Source organism: Panicum virgatum, chromosome 7N (genome assembly GCF_016808335.1).
Source record: "Panicum virgatum strain AP13 chromosome 7N, P.virgatum_v5, whole genome shotgun sequence".
NCBI lineage: Eukaryota > Viridiplantae > Streptophyta > Magnoliopsida > Poales > Poaceae > Panicum > Panicum virgatum.
The window spans coordinates 21,640,040-21,656,358 of NC_053151.1; the positions used below are offsets into that span (position 1 = coordinate 21,640,040).

The following is a 16,319-nucleotide window of genomic DNA, read 5'->3' on the forward strand; positions in this document are numbered from 1 at the left end:
GGAACAAAGGCAGTTAGCAAAATTCAGTTCTTCAAAACTACTATTGTTCTAGTGTACTGGAATAGCATAACATTAATCGTACGCTTTTGAAATGCAGAAATGTCACTGAGCCAGTTGTTTGAGTATAAGCAAAAAATGAGCACTTAGTTTAATAGAGTTAAGACATTAATTGTAGCATTTGTAAGCTGAGGCTGCCATTCACAGATTAGCAACAGTACAATTTTCGCAATGAATTCATCATTCGTTTTTATTGTCATTAAGTAAAAAAATACATAATTTGAGACTTCGGCACTTGATCTATCACCCTAGCTGCCACCAACCTATATCCTCATCCTGAAGAAAACCTGACGACACCGCGGCGTCAGCCGAAGAAGTCCTGGAGCCCGCGGCCAGCGAAGACGCGGTCAGAGAGCTCGGCGAGGATCGCGTTGACGGAGAGCAACGCGACGGTGGAACCCGCGATGACACCGAGCACGACGCCAGTGGTGCCCACCACCTTCCCGGGCGCCGGCCACTCGATCTCGGACATCTCCTGCGCGACGCCCGCCCTGGCGGCCTCCGCCGCCTTCCGCGCCCGCAGCACCTCCTTCAGCTCCGCCGCCACCGCCTCCGGGCTCTTCTCCCCGGGCGACGCCCCTTCCGCCTCCTCCGTGCTCTCATCCGCTGCTCCGTCCGCCGCGGACGGTGCGGGCTCTTGCTCTTGCTCTTGTCCCTTGTTGCTGGTGGTATCCCTGGACGCGGCGGCGAGGCGGTGGCGGGGGCCGGGGAGAGAATAGGAGAGGGAGATGGAGGGGTTGCGGAGGGTGGACGACAAGGAAGGGCGCGCGGCGAGGTGTAGTGGGGCCGGGGCGAGGAGGCGGGGGAAGGGGGTGGTCGGCGTGGCCGCCATGGCTTCCGGCTCTGTGGTTCAACGGCTGAGCTCAACGGAGATCCTCGCGGCGTCGGCGGATAAGAGAGGAAGGGGATGATTCGTATGGCTGGACGGGCCGCAGGGCCCAAACCGCCGTCCGATCAAAAAACGACGCCTGAATAAGGGAAACAACATTAAGGCCCTGTTTGGGAAAATTGTAAACTTTTGCACCTGTATAATTGTATTCCACCTGCATTTTATTGTGCACAAGAATACCTCTGGAATGCAACAGTTTTTTATACCACTGGAAAAACGTAGTTTGTGTAAGGGGAAAACAGAAAGTGGTCAGCTAGAGAAGAACAAGCTGCAGACAAACATTGATGTTTCCCCTTGGTTAGAAAAATGGCAATCACGAGCAAAGTGTCCAGGACGGCCACAGTTATAACACGGCTGTAGATTTCTAGAAGCAGCGGTGTTACGAACTCCAAAAAATTGTGAATTTGTTGGACGTGGAGTATTGTAAGGATTCCTTGCAACCCACTTTTTCAGAGGCTGCTGCTGATATGGGGTCTATAGGCAGGACGAGGTGGTCCTTTATAAACAACCTTCATTCTTTATGGAGTGCTTCCTGATGCCTCAAAAGAAATATTTTTCATCTTAAGTAATCAAAAGAAATATGTTTCATCTTTGGTGATTCTTCTTCCTTAAGAGTATCATCCAGCACCCTCATCTTTTCTTCTGCAGTGATTGCCATGCTCACTGCAGCATTATAATCATTGAAAGTGCAGGTAGACAATTTATCTTGCATTCTGGCATTGAGTCCTTGAATATAACAGTCTCGTTTCCTAGCTTCAGTATTTACATGCTCTCTGGAGCATATTGAGCCAAATGGTCAAAAGCATTGGTATATTCCAAGATACTCTGATTTCCTTGCTAAAGCTGCAAAAACTGTTCCAGCTTCATCCTCATAATACCTGCACAAATTGTGCACGGAAAGCTGCCTTGAATTGCTCCCAAGCGATTGGTCCTCCAGCAGGTTGCCTAGCTAGAAAGCTAGTCCACCATGTACCTGCAGGACCTTGAAGCTGAAGTCCTGAGACCTCTGCCTTCTGATTTTCCGTGCATTGAGGAATCGCACGGGTTTTCTGCTCCAAGGTCTGAATCCATTAATTTGTCTCAATTGGATGTTTTGCCTTTGTGAAAATTGGAGGACTGAGTCTCCAAAAAGTCTGAATATCTAACCCCATGATCAGGCTCTCGATGACCATGTTGCATACCCGTGTGAAGTCTTGCTTGCTCGACCCCTGAATTCATCAGACTGGCAATTGCATCCGCCAGATAGGAGCTGGTGGTGGGGTATCACTGTGTTCCCCTAACCCCAGGGCCGTGATCCTCTTGGGTCTGACATTCTACAAAATTTCAAATTTTGGAATTAATCTTTATCCATCAATCCAACATTATTCTAGCTTATGCATGTAGCCCGACATTATTTCTAGTTTATGCATGTACATTCTGTATGCAACCATTAAAAACAGTATATTTCAAGCATAAACTACAACAAGCCACACTTATATTACCAAACTTATTTATGTTACATCAACAGTGGTTCGATCAACTTAACATCCAAATATTTTACAGTCCAACTAGTAAGCCATATAATACATAGAGTAAATTTCAGTGGCGGTCATTGAACTTGCGCCAAGATCTCATCTAGATCCCGGTACTTACAATCTGCACAAGCGCATACATGAACTTGCATTTGGCTCACATCTAGGTCCAAACCCTCTCCGCCCGCGCCCGGGGGGACCACGTGGACTGCCAGGTGGTTCACTAAATACAAAAAACCCTGTACTTCTTCATTTTCTCATTTGCTCACACCATTTCTGCCCAACGTCTCCTGTCCCCTACAATTTGTGAATGGACTGCCAGGTCGGTTCACTAAATGCAGAAAACCCCCTGTACTTCTTCATTTTCTCATTTGCTCACACCATTTCTGCCCAACGTGTCTCCTGTCCCCTACAATTTGTGAATGAATGAATCAATTGGTGACTGAAAATGGAGTACATGTTGACACAGATCTGGAGATAAAGAACTAGATGCACACATCATATTAGCCATTTGAAATAGCATCCATACAAAAGCATAATATAGGTTACTGGTGCCACACAGCATGCATACAGGGCGTCTTGGTTGCAGCTGAGGTTCCATACAAGTTTATGGTGCCTCACAGCATGCATACATGGTGCCTTACACAGAACCTTTAGATTCTTTAGATTCTCACCTTTGAAGTGTTCCTGGAAGTTCTGGTATAGGTGCCTAACACAGAACCTATGCTCAGCTTCTAGAAAAACTTGTTGCACTGCTGGAATCAGACCCTACATAAGATAAGAAACCCACACAAGTCAAGTCATTGCTTACATAAGATAAGAAACCCACACACGTCAAGTCAATACATTGCTTACATACCTTTTGTTTGTCAGTCATTATGGTCCATGGATATGTGTTGTCAATATTAAGATCTTGCTTGAGTGTCTCTAGGAACCACTTCCATGTGGCTAGGGATTCCACTTCAACAACAGCCACTGATGTTGGAAATATACAGTCATTTGGGTCCACTCCAACAGCAGTCAGTAGAATACCCTCAAATTTAGTTTTCAAATGACACCCATCAAGGAAAATAACTGGTCTACAACCACTAAGAAACCCTCTCTTGCAAGCATCAAGAGATATGTATAGATGGCTAAAATGGCCATCTAAAAGCTTTAGATAGAATGTGCTTCCAGGGTTTGATCTTAGTATCTCATTGCCATAATCCCAAAGTTTATTATACTGTCCAAGCTCATCTCCATAGATGGTTTCCAAAGCTAGCCTTCTGGCTCTCCAAAGCTTGCTTCTAGTAGGTGTAAAATTCCATTCCTTTTGTACTGTCCTAGAAAAATTACCCAAAGTCATCTTCTCATCAGCCCGGAAGCTTTCAATATACTTCTCTGCTAGCCACTTTGCAGTGCATCTCTTGAGATCCCACTCCCTTCTGCATTTATGTTCTGCGACATATTTCTTCACTAGAAAGGTCTTCACCCTACTGTCCATTGAGCAGTACAACGTCCAAGGGCAACCAAGTTCACAGTGAGCACTAATCCTCATCCTATCATTTCTAGGCATCTTGATGTCGACTCTATGTTTCAAGCTATACTCTGTCACAGCTTTTCTGACCATCTCAACTGAAGGGAAGCTCATACCAAGCCTAAATGTTGGATTGTTAAGTCATCAGGCACAAATGTTTTAAATTTAAGTCTCACTCCATTTGCTCCATCCTCATCATCTGGTAGGTCCAGTTCATCATCGGTTTCCTCATCAGGACTCTGTGGTTCAGAAACAACTATTGCATTCCCCTTTCCCATCCTGCTCCCAGCTGCCTTCTTTGACTTAACAACTACAGGGTTTATCACCCCCTTCATCATCAACATTATCAGTGAAAAGGTCATCATCGCCCTCTTGAACATCATTGTCACTGTCCAGGAAATCTAGAACTTCCTCACAGTCCTCTCCTAAAGGGGTATGATCAAAATAGATGACAAAAATCTTCACCTTATCAGCCACTCTGCTCATCACCGCTGTGTCATCATCAGAGGACAAATACCTCAAACCATCGGACAATTTTTTCCCAGGTAAGAGCCAGTACACCTTCAAGTTGGATGGATTTAACCCATAGCCTAGTTTCATAACGATTTCTTCAACCCAGAAAAAAGACCAGGACCAAGCATCGACATGATCCCACCAATCTACCTTGCAATTCTGGTAGGCACGATTCTGTCCATTCCCGCAGAAAACCCCACCATGGTGAACCTCAACAGAAAACCTCATCTCATCAGCTCCTACATTATGAACAGAACCACAGAGCATAAATCATCTAGGATGCAACACACAACCAAATAATAGGGAACTAAACTGCAGTTGGCGTGAAAATTAGTGAATGGAATATGCTTGCATCACCAATGGCTATATATCAATACTGATTAATGAGAGAGGCAGTTCAGTTCATATAGGCAAGAGGGCGAAGCTATTGTGCCAACAGGGAATCGAAATTTCAGGGGATCCACTTTGCGAGCACTAGTGAACAAGGGTCATAGGGAGCGCGTGCAGGCGCCTGCTGAGCCTGCTGACGGTGAGGCGAGCGACCGGACTGGGAGGGAGCGCGGGTCCTCTCCATGGCCGACCGGGGAGGGAGCACGGGGAGGCGGACCGCCGGCCGGGGAGAGAGCACGGGGAGGCGGCGGGCCGGCCGGGGACAGAGCGCGGGGAAGGCAGGCTGGCTGGACGGGGAAGGAGTGTGGGGACGAGCAAAGCAGAGAGGCTAGGGACTCACCATAATCTGGTGGGGGGTCGTCCGGCTTCCTCCTCCTCGGGGCCATGGAGAGGACGGGAGCCTCCAGAGAAGGGTCCTCGAACCCTAGCCGCCACCCGCAGTCGCCCCCAATGCCCCTCACGCGCGGAGAAGAAAGAGGAAGGATGAAATAACTAAGACTCGTATTTCCCAGGGGTTTTTTTTGCATTTAGTGAACCACCAGGCAGTCCACGTGGTCCCCCCGGGCGCGGGCGGAGAGGGTTTGGACCTACATGTGAGCCAATTACAAGTTTATGTATGCGCTTATGCAGATTGTAAGTACCGGGACCTAGATGAAATCTTAGCGCAAGTTCGATGACCGCCACTGAAATTTACTCTAATACATACCGTCATTGCTATCATACATGACATGGTACACCCTGATGCCCTTCGGTCTTATTTAAGTTCCTTGCCCTATACTACATTTTTACAATCACATTTAGATACCCGGCTACTCAAAATCAGCCACCATATGGGTAAATACCAAACTCTGCAGTGTTGATTCCCAACCGAGCCATAGTTGCCTGTAATGTATCTTGATTTACAGTCATTAGAACCTATCCTAGTGGCACAACGGGACCTACCGGGACGGCATTTCCCATTTCAGGAGGTGGGAGCTTATCAACGGAATTTTCATCAACCAATTCTATAGGAGGCTAAGGAGGACAAAGCAGACAACCTGTCGATACCAGAACTTCCCTCAGCTTTTGAAGGTTTTTCTTCTTCCTCAGTATCACTAACAACTTCAATGTCTTCATCTGGAGGACCATGTCCTTTAGGATCAAATCCATCAGCATTAGCATTGGCCCAAGCAAACATATTGGGTGACATCTGTACTCCTCCCAAATTTTCTTCCACTTCCATATTGAAACCACCCAGATTTTCATAAGCATATAAATCAATTTCTGGAGTAGGTGGTGCAGCTAATTCTGGATGCATGCTGGCCTCACCCATATTTTTTGCTGCTGCCACAGGAACTAGTGGTGGGTTTTCTACAGGTTGTTGGGGAGCTTGCTCAATAGGAGGTGGAGGCTTATGTGCTTGCATATCCTTGCATATGTGCTTGCATTTCTTGCATAGCCAATCGCTGAGAGAAAATTCCATCCATGAGAGGCTTAGGGTCCGGCCGCTTGGGGGTCCTAAGGGTGGACGCCGACAAGGACCTTGACGGGGTAGAGGGGAGGAGGATGAGGAAGCACCCGGGTGCTCGCGTGCGGCCGAGGCGCCCCTGGAGTTGAGGTTGGAGAGCGGCTTGCGGCGGCGGGCGTGTCCACGACGCCAGCATCCTTCGCGGAGGGTCGTGCGGGCAACCTTCCGCGCTCAACGAGCCACCTCTACTGCATGGGTGCCGACGTCCTCGTCTTCACCTACCAATTTCGAATTTTCTCTTCATTGTTTTGAAATATTTTTGACTATAGGGATCTGCGCGCGTCTACCAATTCCGAATGTTCTCTTCATTGTGTTGAAATATTTTCGACTATAGGGATTTGCACGCGAAAAAAACTAACGTAGTAACTGTGTATACCGAGGGTCTCCCTAAACCGCAGGTTGATTTCGGGAAACTAGAAAGACTTTTTTTGCAAAATTTCACGTGCCTGCCTGCTGGGCGCTTTACGTCCGGCCGGGGGGCTCGAACCGCAGCAGAATAGGGGTTCGGAACTTCGGATTGACTTTCATTAAAATTATACTAGAAAAAGTATTCACATCTTTTTTTAAAAAAAAATATGAAACCGCAGTAGCAACATTCAGAAACAGTGGACAACGCAACCGTCGATAAACAACACCAAGCACCGTTCGTTATTCTGACACTGCTTTCCAAAATCCTTGGTCACACTATCAACCGCAATAAGCATAAGGGAATGCGACCAAAAACTCCAATAACCACTGAACAATACAAATCTAGCACAATGCAACCCGTTTAAGAGACAGAACGAATGAAATGTTGGGTCTAAACCCACGCGTTGCTCAACTATATTTTCAGAATTTTGTGAACTTCCAGAACTGTAATTACATTTCAAGTCACTGGAGCGGCAGCCACCATTCGGAGGTTTCATGCAAGTTCAGGATAAGTCTGGACATACACTGCAGCTTATCCGATAGGGGGGGGGGGGGGGGGGGGCTCTATACCTTTACCTTTGGCTGCTGAAAAACCTATCTCATCTCATGAATCCTATATAAACCATATGGTCACCCATGTGCGAAGCTGTGTGCATTGGCATTGGCAGGCAGATGTAGCGCAAGTGTGATTTTGTTGTCTCCCCCAATTTGATAATCAGTTGGTGGCGCAGCTGGCAGGGGATTTCTCCAGCACAGACTGGTTGCGTTTCCATTGGAGATGGTAACCAGAGGCCTTTGGGGTTGACACTTTCTTGAGAGGTGGCGACTTCCATGGCTGCAGAGGCCTCCCAGCCTGTTGAACAGATGCCAAAAATCCTGGAGGTGCATCGGCTTTACGCATTACCTGAGAACACATGATACCAGCACAATAATCAGAAACTGTATTGGCATAGTCTACTTTATTGCTAAGAATGCAGAGGATCCAGTGTGGTCCAAAATTACAGTGAACTCTTTTGTGGGCTAGCTTTGTTGTCGTGAACATTGATGCCTAAAATACATAACTACTTTCAAGCTAGGAAAATGAAGTTGAAACAACAGTATATACATAGAGAAAATTAAAGAAAAGGAAGGTAGGCAATGCAACTTTTCCCAAAGGACTTCAAGAAAATTACAGGTGAGCAAATGATAAATGCAGGAGTCGTACAGTGAGTACTCTGGTGAGAAATGATGTCCCACTCAAAGATACAGCCTTCTCAATAGATTCCCTGTCAGCAAATGTAATATATGCAGCCCTACGATGAAATCATTCAAAAACATTAACAACCGAAGGTTGCTAAAACATGCCAGAGGTAAAATAAGCTCAAACAATGTACCCTTTAGGGTGGCCAGTAATGGCATCTGTCAAAATGTTAACCTTAAGCACAGTGCCACACTTCATGAAATGCACTGACAATGCTTCCTTTGTTGCCGCAAAATGTACCTAAAATAATCGTCCAGAGCAGATGTGCAGCTTAGATTTCTAATTCAGTTAAGAATAAAATTTATATTCTACATAATAACTCAATGTAGGGAAAGCAGGGATCAACTTTGACATTAGAGAAAAGTGAATGCTGTTTACATACATTTCTGACGAAAATAGTTCTGGAGTCAGCATCTTCTTCTGAATTAGCATGGGGGCCTACGGTAGATCAATACTTTGATTGAACTTTAACACATCCATGATACATCAAGGATATTAATAGGCAAAGGCAAAATACTGAGCTAGTACAAGAAATTATGTAAATAGGAGTACATGCTTAACAATTCACATACCGCAACATTGGAACATATTAACTTGAGCTGGTTAACCAACATATATCAACAAATTAGACAACAAGATAGAGAAAGCAACAGTGGCTAATTCGTTACGGTGGGAAAGTAGTTTCCGTTATAAAAGATATTACGAATCATATATCATCAGTTTTAAGTGGTAAAAGACTATAAATATTAGTTACATTATCAAGATCCCATCGAAACGAAAATCTGAAATTTCTTATGAAGTGACACCAGATCTTAACGGTATCCAGTTCAGGAGTGAGGATGTGAATGGACCATCCAATCCAAGCTATTTCTGGGATTGAGGATTAAAATCAGCCAGTCCATCACCAACTCATCTGTCACAGGAACAGAAATACAGAATCATCTCACCAAAATAATGGAATGATCCCATGGACCAACTCCTTCCGGGATGAGTTGGTTCCACAAAGTCAAACCCATAATTGAGTAGTTCCAACATGGAAAATTTTCCACAAAGACTATTGATTTATTGAATACATTTGATTTAAGCACAAATCAAATGTAGACCACCGTAATCTCACAGTACTCTGCTAACAAGTGCACAATGAGATAGTGATGCTTCAGATTGGACAGAGCCAATTACTGCAAGGCAAACTGGATTAGCAGATGACTTAACAACGTTGCAAGTAGTAAGACTTTACAGTGGGGGTGAAGACTAATTTGGATTCACCATGCACAATCATATTTCTCCCATTGATCAGAATATATCAATATATGCACGCATTACAGTACAACAGAACTTGAAGTGCTTAACCAACACAAGAAGCATGCATGGCATCCTAGTAGCCTATGCAAGCAGTTGGAGTACAGTTCATGTGGAGATGAAGTGTATTGAAACTAGCCCCTTACACAAAGAGTGGGTGTTGGCCAAGCAATAGGCACCTTACACATAGAGTGGGTGCTACGTGAAGCAGTTCAGACTATGCCCCTAAAACGACTGACAGGTGATAGCATCAGGAGTACTTAGCTGACCGGTGCACTAAGTGGAAGGAAATAATTAACAGAGGGGGACTTGGAGGAGTGTAAGATAATATAAACAGAAAAATAAATGGGGCTGGCTCAGCAACTGATGAGCCATAACAAAAACCTTCTAAAGCACATAGAGGAATAAACCTTGAGGGCAAAAACTTTTATTCCTTGCCTACTTGGTATTGCACTCACAAGAGATGGACGCCCCGGCAAACAAGGTTAAGTTTTTGAAGAGAAGGAAGTTTCAAGGTAGATCAGGGATTCATTCAACAATCGCTAGCCAATAAGTAAATTTCTCTTTTGAAGAGACAAAGGAGATTCTGGCTCATTTTTGGGACCCTGTAAACATAAATCCAGGGGAGTTGCCTCACTTTGGGGAGAAGTGGGTCTACCAGATGTGCTAGTACCACTGAGAGAAATAAACAACTTCTGAGAAAAAAAAATGATTGAGAACCTAGGTCTAGATAAAGGAAAATTCAGTGGAATAAAGAGCATATCATTTTCCCTTTGAGTGGAATGCAGAGCATATTGAACTTCTCCAGTCAGTACCACCAATTTGGAAATCTTCATTAGGTTCCTCAAGGACCTCAAGTAAGAAAAAGGTCAAAAGCAAGGAATTATGGACAAACCTAATGATAGGGATCCTTGCTTTACATTGTTTATCTGTGCCTGCTTGGAACGAAGCTTGAGGACGTCTTGTTCCATTTGCTTGAGCTTTAGTTTGACATCCAAAATTTCCTGCATAATCAGTTAAGATAAACGAAGCACAGCCAGTCAGAAGTGCCCAAATAGTAAGAAGTTGATCAATAAAAGTGTAGCTTACATCTTTCACAGGCTTGTTCCTGCAACTGTTGCCATCTTCATGTACATGAGTCTTTGACTGTGCAGGGCTGCTAACTTGCTCACAATGCAATACTTCAGTTTCTGAATTTCTCTGCATAGTTAGTGAAGGCAACTTTTTGGAAGCCAACACGTGACAGTTTGATGGTTTGAATATATCACATGTGGGCTCAGAAATAGCAGCAGGTGAGTCCTTCATGTCACATGTGAACTCATTCAAACTTTGTGATTGAATGCTTTTGATTGGCAGTGACAAACTGGACTTCTGGCTGATAACATCTCTATCTTGAAGACTATTGCACATATCACCATGAAACACATTTCCTTCACCAAAACTTAGCCGGCCAACAAGCCTGCTTCTATTTGGCTTCCGCGCATGCTGATGTCCTTGCAATGTGTTGACATCTGTATAGCCATTGGTGAATTTTCTGGAATCTGTTTCATTTTGTGCATTTGAGATGACATGGTATCTTTGTTCATGCTCAGCCACCATCAACTTGGGCATCTTATGTACTCCATTTTGAACAGATATGCCATGAGCTTGTCTAACTAAACCACAATCTTCTACAACAGGCTTCCCTAGCCTATCCCAGACATTGCGACGTCGTTTCAGGGACACTGGCACTCTTCCATCATCGGTTCCCACAGCCTCAGGCAACCATCTTGTAGAAGCATTTCTTCCAAGGTGCTCTGCATGAAGTTCCTCTGCATTAAGTTTTCAACAATGTAGTAAATTGTTGCATAGAGTAGTTTTAACCTTCGAGTTGTTTGCTATCTAGTAAACCCCAAAATATACATTATTTCCAAATGAATTCTTCAGGATACTAAAAGAGGATATTCAGCTAAACATAATAGTTTGGGATTTCAAAGTATAAGCCATATGCATTGATTACACCAAGCATGAACACAGACTAGGAGAATTCAGATTTAAAAAGCACAAGCACCTGAATGTGGAACAACTTGAACTTGGTGTAGATATACAAGCTATAGTTTCTCTGTTTACAAAGGCCAAACAAAATTCACAAAGGGCACAGTATTGTTTATAAATGTATTCACCCAGCCAAATCTACCAGCCTTAGGTCAACCCATCACATATGCATATGACTACACCAATAGACAGAGCCTATAAACCGATCCTAAATATAGTCACAAATCAACAGATCCAAAATAAATATAACAATAGCCAAGGCTTGGAGTTTGTTTACCATTGTGAACACAGAACATCAGCTTAAAATGTCAACTCCATGGTTTATGAATATATGATCGAGGCCTAGATCTACCATGCCACCAAAGGAATATATGATTGGACATTGTGTTCAGCATTGTGAATACTTATAGTCTAATACCAACTTGCAATGCCCACTCCCAAGAGTTCAACAGTACAGATGATAATATCTAGGTCTGGCTCTTCCACACCGCTACTGTCAATGCCGAAACCCAAACTGCCACACCGCAGCAAGTGGTGTGGTGGTGTGCAACAAGTCACAGTGCCCTCGTCCATACAGGATGGCACCCTGCCATGACAATATATTGCTTGTGGTAGCGTGGTTTCGGCATATTGGTAGTATGGGTGAAAAGGTAGGTTTGAAAATAATTTCCGGATTCAGCTTTATTATTTTAAAAAAGATGTTGAAAAATACTAACTGCAATGACGGCATAAATGATAAGATATTGAAAAATACTAACTGCAATGATGGCATAAATGAATATGAAAAATGTGTACCTTGCAGTAATATTTGTGTAGTCCTTTCAGAGAAGCTTCTGCTGCTTGCTGCGTTTTGACCATTCTGCTTTAATATATAGATGATCAATTTAGATGACTGCATTAATAGTAAACTGAGAAGCAAAGTTAAAACTGAAGGTATAGCATATCAACCTTGTGATGCTGATTCTCCCAAATGCACTGGTCGCAGCTCAATTTTTCAGGAGAAATTATAACAGTGGAGCTGATACACCGCAGGGGCACATTTCGTCCTGTAGTTGAATCAAGCTTATGAAGACCATGGTATGTTTCTGGTACTGAGATCTTTGAGTTTACCTGACCAGCAGTGGATAGGTTTGGCAAAAATGTTCTCATAAAACAAACAGAGTCTTGCAATGTTCATGTCAATTTAGTATAGACTAAAAGATGAATAATGTAAATAGTTGCATGGAAATTAATGATCACATTAGAGAATATGAAGACCCTTACATCATGAGCATCCCCATGGTGGGCTTTCGCAACAAGAAGGTTTCTCTTGTCACTAAAGTTCTCAATCTCATTGTCCATTCCATGTTCAAAATTACAATTATCAGCTGATGTCACAGCCTGTTTGCTCAGATAACTCCAAAGCCTGCTTAGGCACATACATAAAAGCATCATGACTTTGTAAGTGTATAAATTGCAAAATATAAATAAATGGTTAACATACAGTTACAATACCATGCAACAAATTTTGCACTGTCATCACCAAGAAAGGCCTCCAAGTCGTCACGCGCTTGATATTGATGCTTTCCATTACAGATTAAAATTACAATGTACTCCTTTATACAAGGAATAAATAAACATAATCAGTCATCATTTGGGAAAAGATAATTAAGAAACTGATTGTACTAGCAACAAGGTATTTGAGCAACCATAAAATGAACCATTCAAACAACATATTATTTGAATACAAATATGTGACTAAGATGCACAATTACCATACAAATAGTGTCAGAGAGGACTATGTCATGACAAATCTTCATCAAAAAACACTAGTATTTGAATTTGGCTTCGCTAAATTGAAGGTATATTCAGAGCTTCACTGCAATGAGGAATATTTTTCAGAAGTGTTTTCTTTACTGGCAAGTTTCATCAAAAACTCCTCTCCTCTCCTACATTTCGATTTATAAATTTGTCAACTTGCCAATCTAAAAAAGGATACAAGAGTGAAATTAAACTTAATGTAGACAGATATTCACTAACTCCAATCAATATGGAAACACTGACACCCAATTGCAACCATTGTGAACCAGTCATTATCGTACCTACCGGTTCTAGCTCTATATAATTCCCCATGTCAACGAAGCAGCACTAAACACCTTACTGCTGAAAAACACCCAGCTGCATTCAAGTAGGATTTGTCTCGGATTAATCCACCGAATCCAACCACATACATACTGTCATGGCTAGTGGCTGGCCTAGCCTAGGACTACTACTAGTTCAGCAGCATTTATCATTAGTAATTTGTTACTTATCAGGTTTGTTAGCAGGACAGGTAATGAGCAAGACATTAGAGATAAGGTTGTTAGGGGTTGTTAGGCTGTTTGTTAGGATCGCATGTTAGGATCTAGCTATTTAATGGCTGGCGCGCCATCTGGATTAAACAAGCAAGAACCCAGAAAGCAGTCAGAGTCTCCCAAGGGAGGGCAACCAGCCGGTTCTTTGGGCCATCTGGATCAAACATCACATACATGTTTTTTCAGTAACTAATAGGCTCACACATTGTTGGGCAGTGGTAAATTGCATGCATGTCTAATACTGCAATCCTCAAATTGTGAGCAGAAATGTGCATAAGTACTACAAAATTTAAATAATCCAGTATATGAACCAGGTGAAATTGAGATATGGAAGTGGTGCCAATTGGATATGATTCAGATACGACTAGATAAAAAAATGTTATCAAGTTACTATAAAAACCCCACTGTATGCATTAAGAATCAGCTTGTAACTGCTTTTGGGCATACATATGAAAACAAATATAATGTTTTCAAGTCCTTTATATACATCTAGCATAACACGGTTCTGTCGTCTCTATAGAACGAGTACAGTAAATCTGAAAGACAGTATCATTTTAACAAAAATTCTTTTAGTGTCCAAGCTGGTCAGGGAAGGGCGGGCTTGGTGCAGCGGTAGAGCCTACCGTCTGTAACTAGAAGGTCCCGTGTTCGAGCCCCAGCCTATGGACATTTGTGTGGGAAAGGCTTGGTGCTTAAAACAACCCTTCCCCAGACCACGCGCAGAGTGGGAAGCCTACGGCACTGGGTACGCCCCTTTTTGTCCAAGGGGGTCAGGACAATATTTAGCTCCAAGCATTGCACACCAAAAATACATGTGCCCTTATATTCATAATCCTATACTACCATATTGAAAGTGGGAACACAGGGCATTGTACTGTTATTAGCATATCAGAGTTCTATGTGGTACCTGCAAGGCTGCAACCATATCAAGGATTCAAGGTATTGTGCTATTTGGTATTAGAGCAGGGTAGGCCACAAAAATGGACTAAAGAACAAAATCTCAACCCCTTGTCACAGCACAGGTTGGCTCTGAAGTCTTCCTTTCTCACTTTCCATTTCTCATTCAGCAGAGACCTTTACCTGACGCATCTACCATCTACTCCCCAGCTTCAATTTGGAATTGGCTCCTTTCACTCGGTAGAAACAGAGTACCAAAAAATCAACCACACGCTCATCGTCTACCCAAACCCACCCAAATCCCCCTGCTATGCTAGAAGCGTACCGAAACCAATTTCGCGCATCAACATCGGATTCCTTCGGCCTTCGCCCACCGCATCGCGCTGCACCCATCTGGCGGCAGCAGGCCCTACGTCTCGCGCGCGGGAGGAGAGAGGAGAGGAGGGATTGGGGTGGTGCGCGTACCGCGAGGGTTTCGTCCATGTAGATGCCGAGGAAGCGGGGGAGCACGTCGGCAACGGCAGCGCGGAGGGCGGAGGCGGCCTGCGAGCGCCGATCCATGCGGAACGATCGCTCCTCGGCAGTGAAGAGCCGGCGGCAGCGGCGCAGCAGGAGGTGCTGCTGCTCGGCGTCGAGCTTCGTCGCCACCCGCCCCATCGCCGGTTCGGGGAGCGTTGGGGCCGCGAGAATCTTCCAGTGGCGACTGGCGAGTGCTCGTCCGCCCTGTGAGGCTGTGTCTGTGCTTTTGGTGATAGGCCCTTTGGCTTTTCGCGTACTACTAGGTTGTCAATCAGGTTTATTTATTTATTTATTAGATTAGCAAACACTGAAAGCAGTGTATTTTTTTCTTTATTTTATTTATTTTTATAATTATACTAGCAAATAATTTTATTTATTTTTATATTTATACTAGCAAATATGCATGTATGTTGATACGCGTACTTCCGATGTAATTCACATCTGTCTATATATCTGAGCCTCCATCCACCTCGCTTGCTATTTAAAAGAGTAACATAAGATACGTTGATTTTTGACGTGTTTGGATCCAAGAGCTAAAGCTATTTAGCTCAAACAAATAACACTCCAATAAAATAGCTTTTGACATGTTTGGATCCAAAAGTTATTTAGCATTTAAAACATATTTTTCCAAATATTGGTGTCTTATTACCTCTCTTGCTACAGTGAACCCCACCTAAAATAGTCCAAACAATCACCATTTGGGTGGGATACTTTTTGATGTAATATATTTGCAAATAGCCAAAAATTAGCGCTCACGTTTGGAGATTTTGAGCTATTTTAGGTTATTTTAGACTAAAAATAGTTCTAGCCATTGGATCCAAACACACTCTATGCAAGACTTCAATCCAAAGTGAGCTCCATCCACTTCCAATTCCACATTCGATAAATAAAAATTATAATGAACCAAAGTCAACGATGGATTAACTCTTTAGTAATAGGTAGAGATTTTAAACTTCTTTCAGTTTCTTTTAGTATGGACATTGTCACCTTTTATTTATTTAAATCAATAAAAAAGTTGATGAAACAAATCAATGAATTGCACCACAAATACAATATAGGGACATATTTATTGAGTAAAGTTCGCTCTCCATTGATCTTGTGATTGAATTTGAAAAACCTCCCTAAACTGAAAAATTAGACAACTACACCCTCTAGCTATATAAAATCAGCCAAATTACCCTCTTAAATAATTTATAGTGGCTTTTG

At 43.2% G+C, this 16,319-nt stretch overlaps 2 protein-coding genes across 8 annotated transcripts; both read right to left on the bottom strand.

The window, feature by feature from the left end:
• Window positions 1-165: 165 nt before the first annotated feature.
• On the bottom strand, window positions 166-1,001 carry LOC120682425 (preprotein translocase subunit SECE1-like). The gene has a single exon (XM_039964338.1). It carries the CDS (start codon window positions 887-889, stop codon window positions 362-364), a length of 528 nt encoding a protein of 175 aa, XP_039820272.1. The 5' UTR covers window positions 890-1,001; the 3' UTR covers window positions 166-361.
• A 6,156-nt stretch (window positions 1,002-7,157) lies between these two features.
• Window positions 7,158-15,360, bottom strand: LOC120684033. Of its 7 annotated transcripts, none has more exons than XM_039966121.1 (11): window positions 15,060-15,310; window positions 12,859-12,959; window positions 12,628-12,769; window positions 12,313-12,474; window positions 12,160-12,226; window positions 10,420-11,141; window positions 10,226-10,334; window positions 8,414-8,469; window positions 8,165-8,271; window positions 7,964-8,083; window positions 7,158-7,695 (listed from the first exon to the last, which is right to left on the bottom strand). In XM_039966121.1, exons 1-11 carry the CDS (start codon window positions 15,249-15,251, stop codon window positions 7,692-7,694), a joined length of 1,782 nt encoding a protein of 593 aa, XP_039822055.1. In that variant the 5' UTR covers window positions 15,252-15,310; the 3' UTR covers window positions 7,158-7,691. The 7 variants fall into 7 exon arrangements, with proteins under 7 accessions (XP_039822055.1, XP_039822050.1, XP_039822054.1 ...); XM_039966116.1 differs by having other exon boundaries at window positions 7,996-8,083; window positions 15,060-15,308; XM_039966120.1 differs by lacking the exon at window positions 15,060-15,310 and adding an exon at window positions 13,119-13,273 and having other exon boundaries at window positions 7,996-8,083.
• Window positions 15,361-16,319: the final 959 nt, after the last annotated feature.

Bases quoted from the DNA above. Each gene is read 5' to 3' on its own strand.
- LOC120684033 (XM_039966116.1), bottom strand. From the start codon at position 15,251: ATGGGGCGGGTGGCGACGAAGCTCGACGCCGAGCAGCAGCACCTCCTG. The intron at 12,227-12,312 runs GTTGATATGCTA...TATATATTAAAG, and splicing joins GGGAGAATCAGCATCACAAG to CAGAATGGTCAAAACGCAGC. The intron at 7,696-7,995 runs GTACGACTCCTG...ATGTGTTCTCAG, and splicing joins TTCTCACCAGAGTACTCACT to GTAATGCGTAAAGCCGATGC.
- LOC120682425 (XM_039964338.1), bottom strand. From the start codon at position 889: ATGGCGGCCACGCCGACCACCCCCTTCCCCCGCCTCCTCGCCCCGGCC.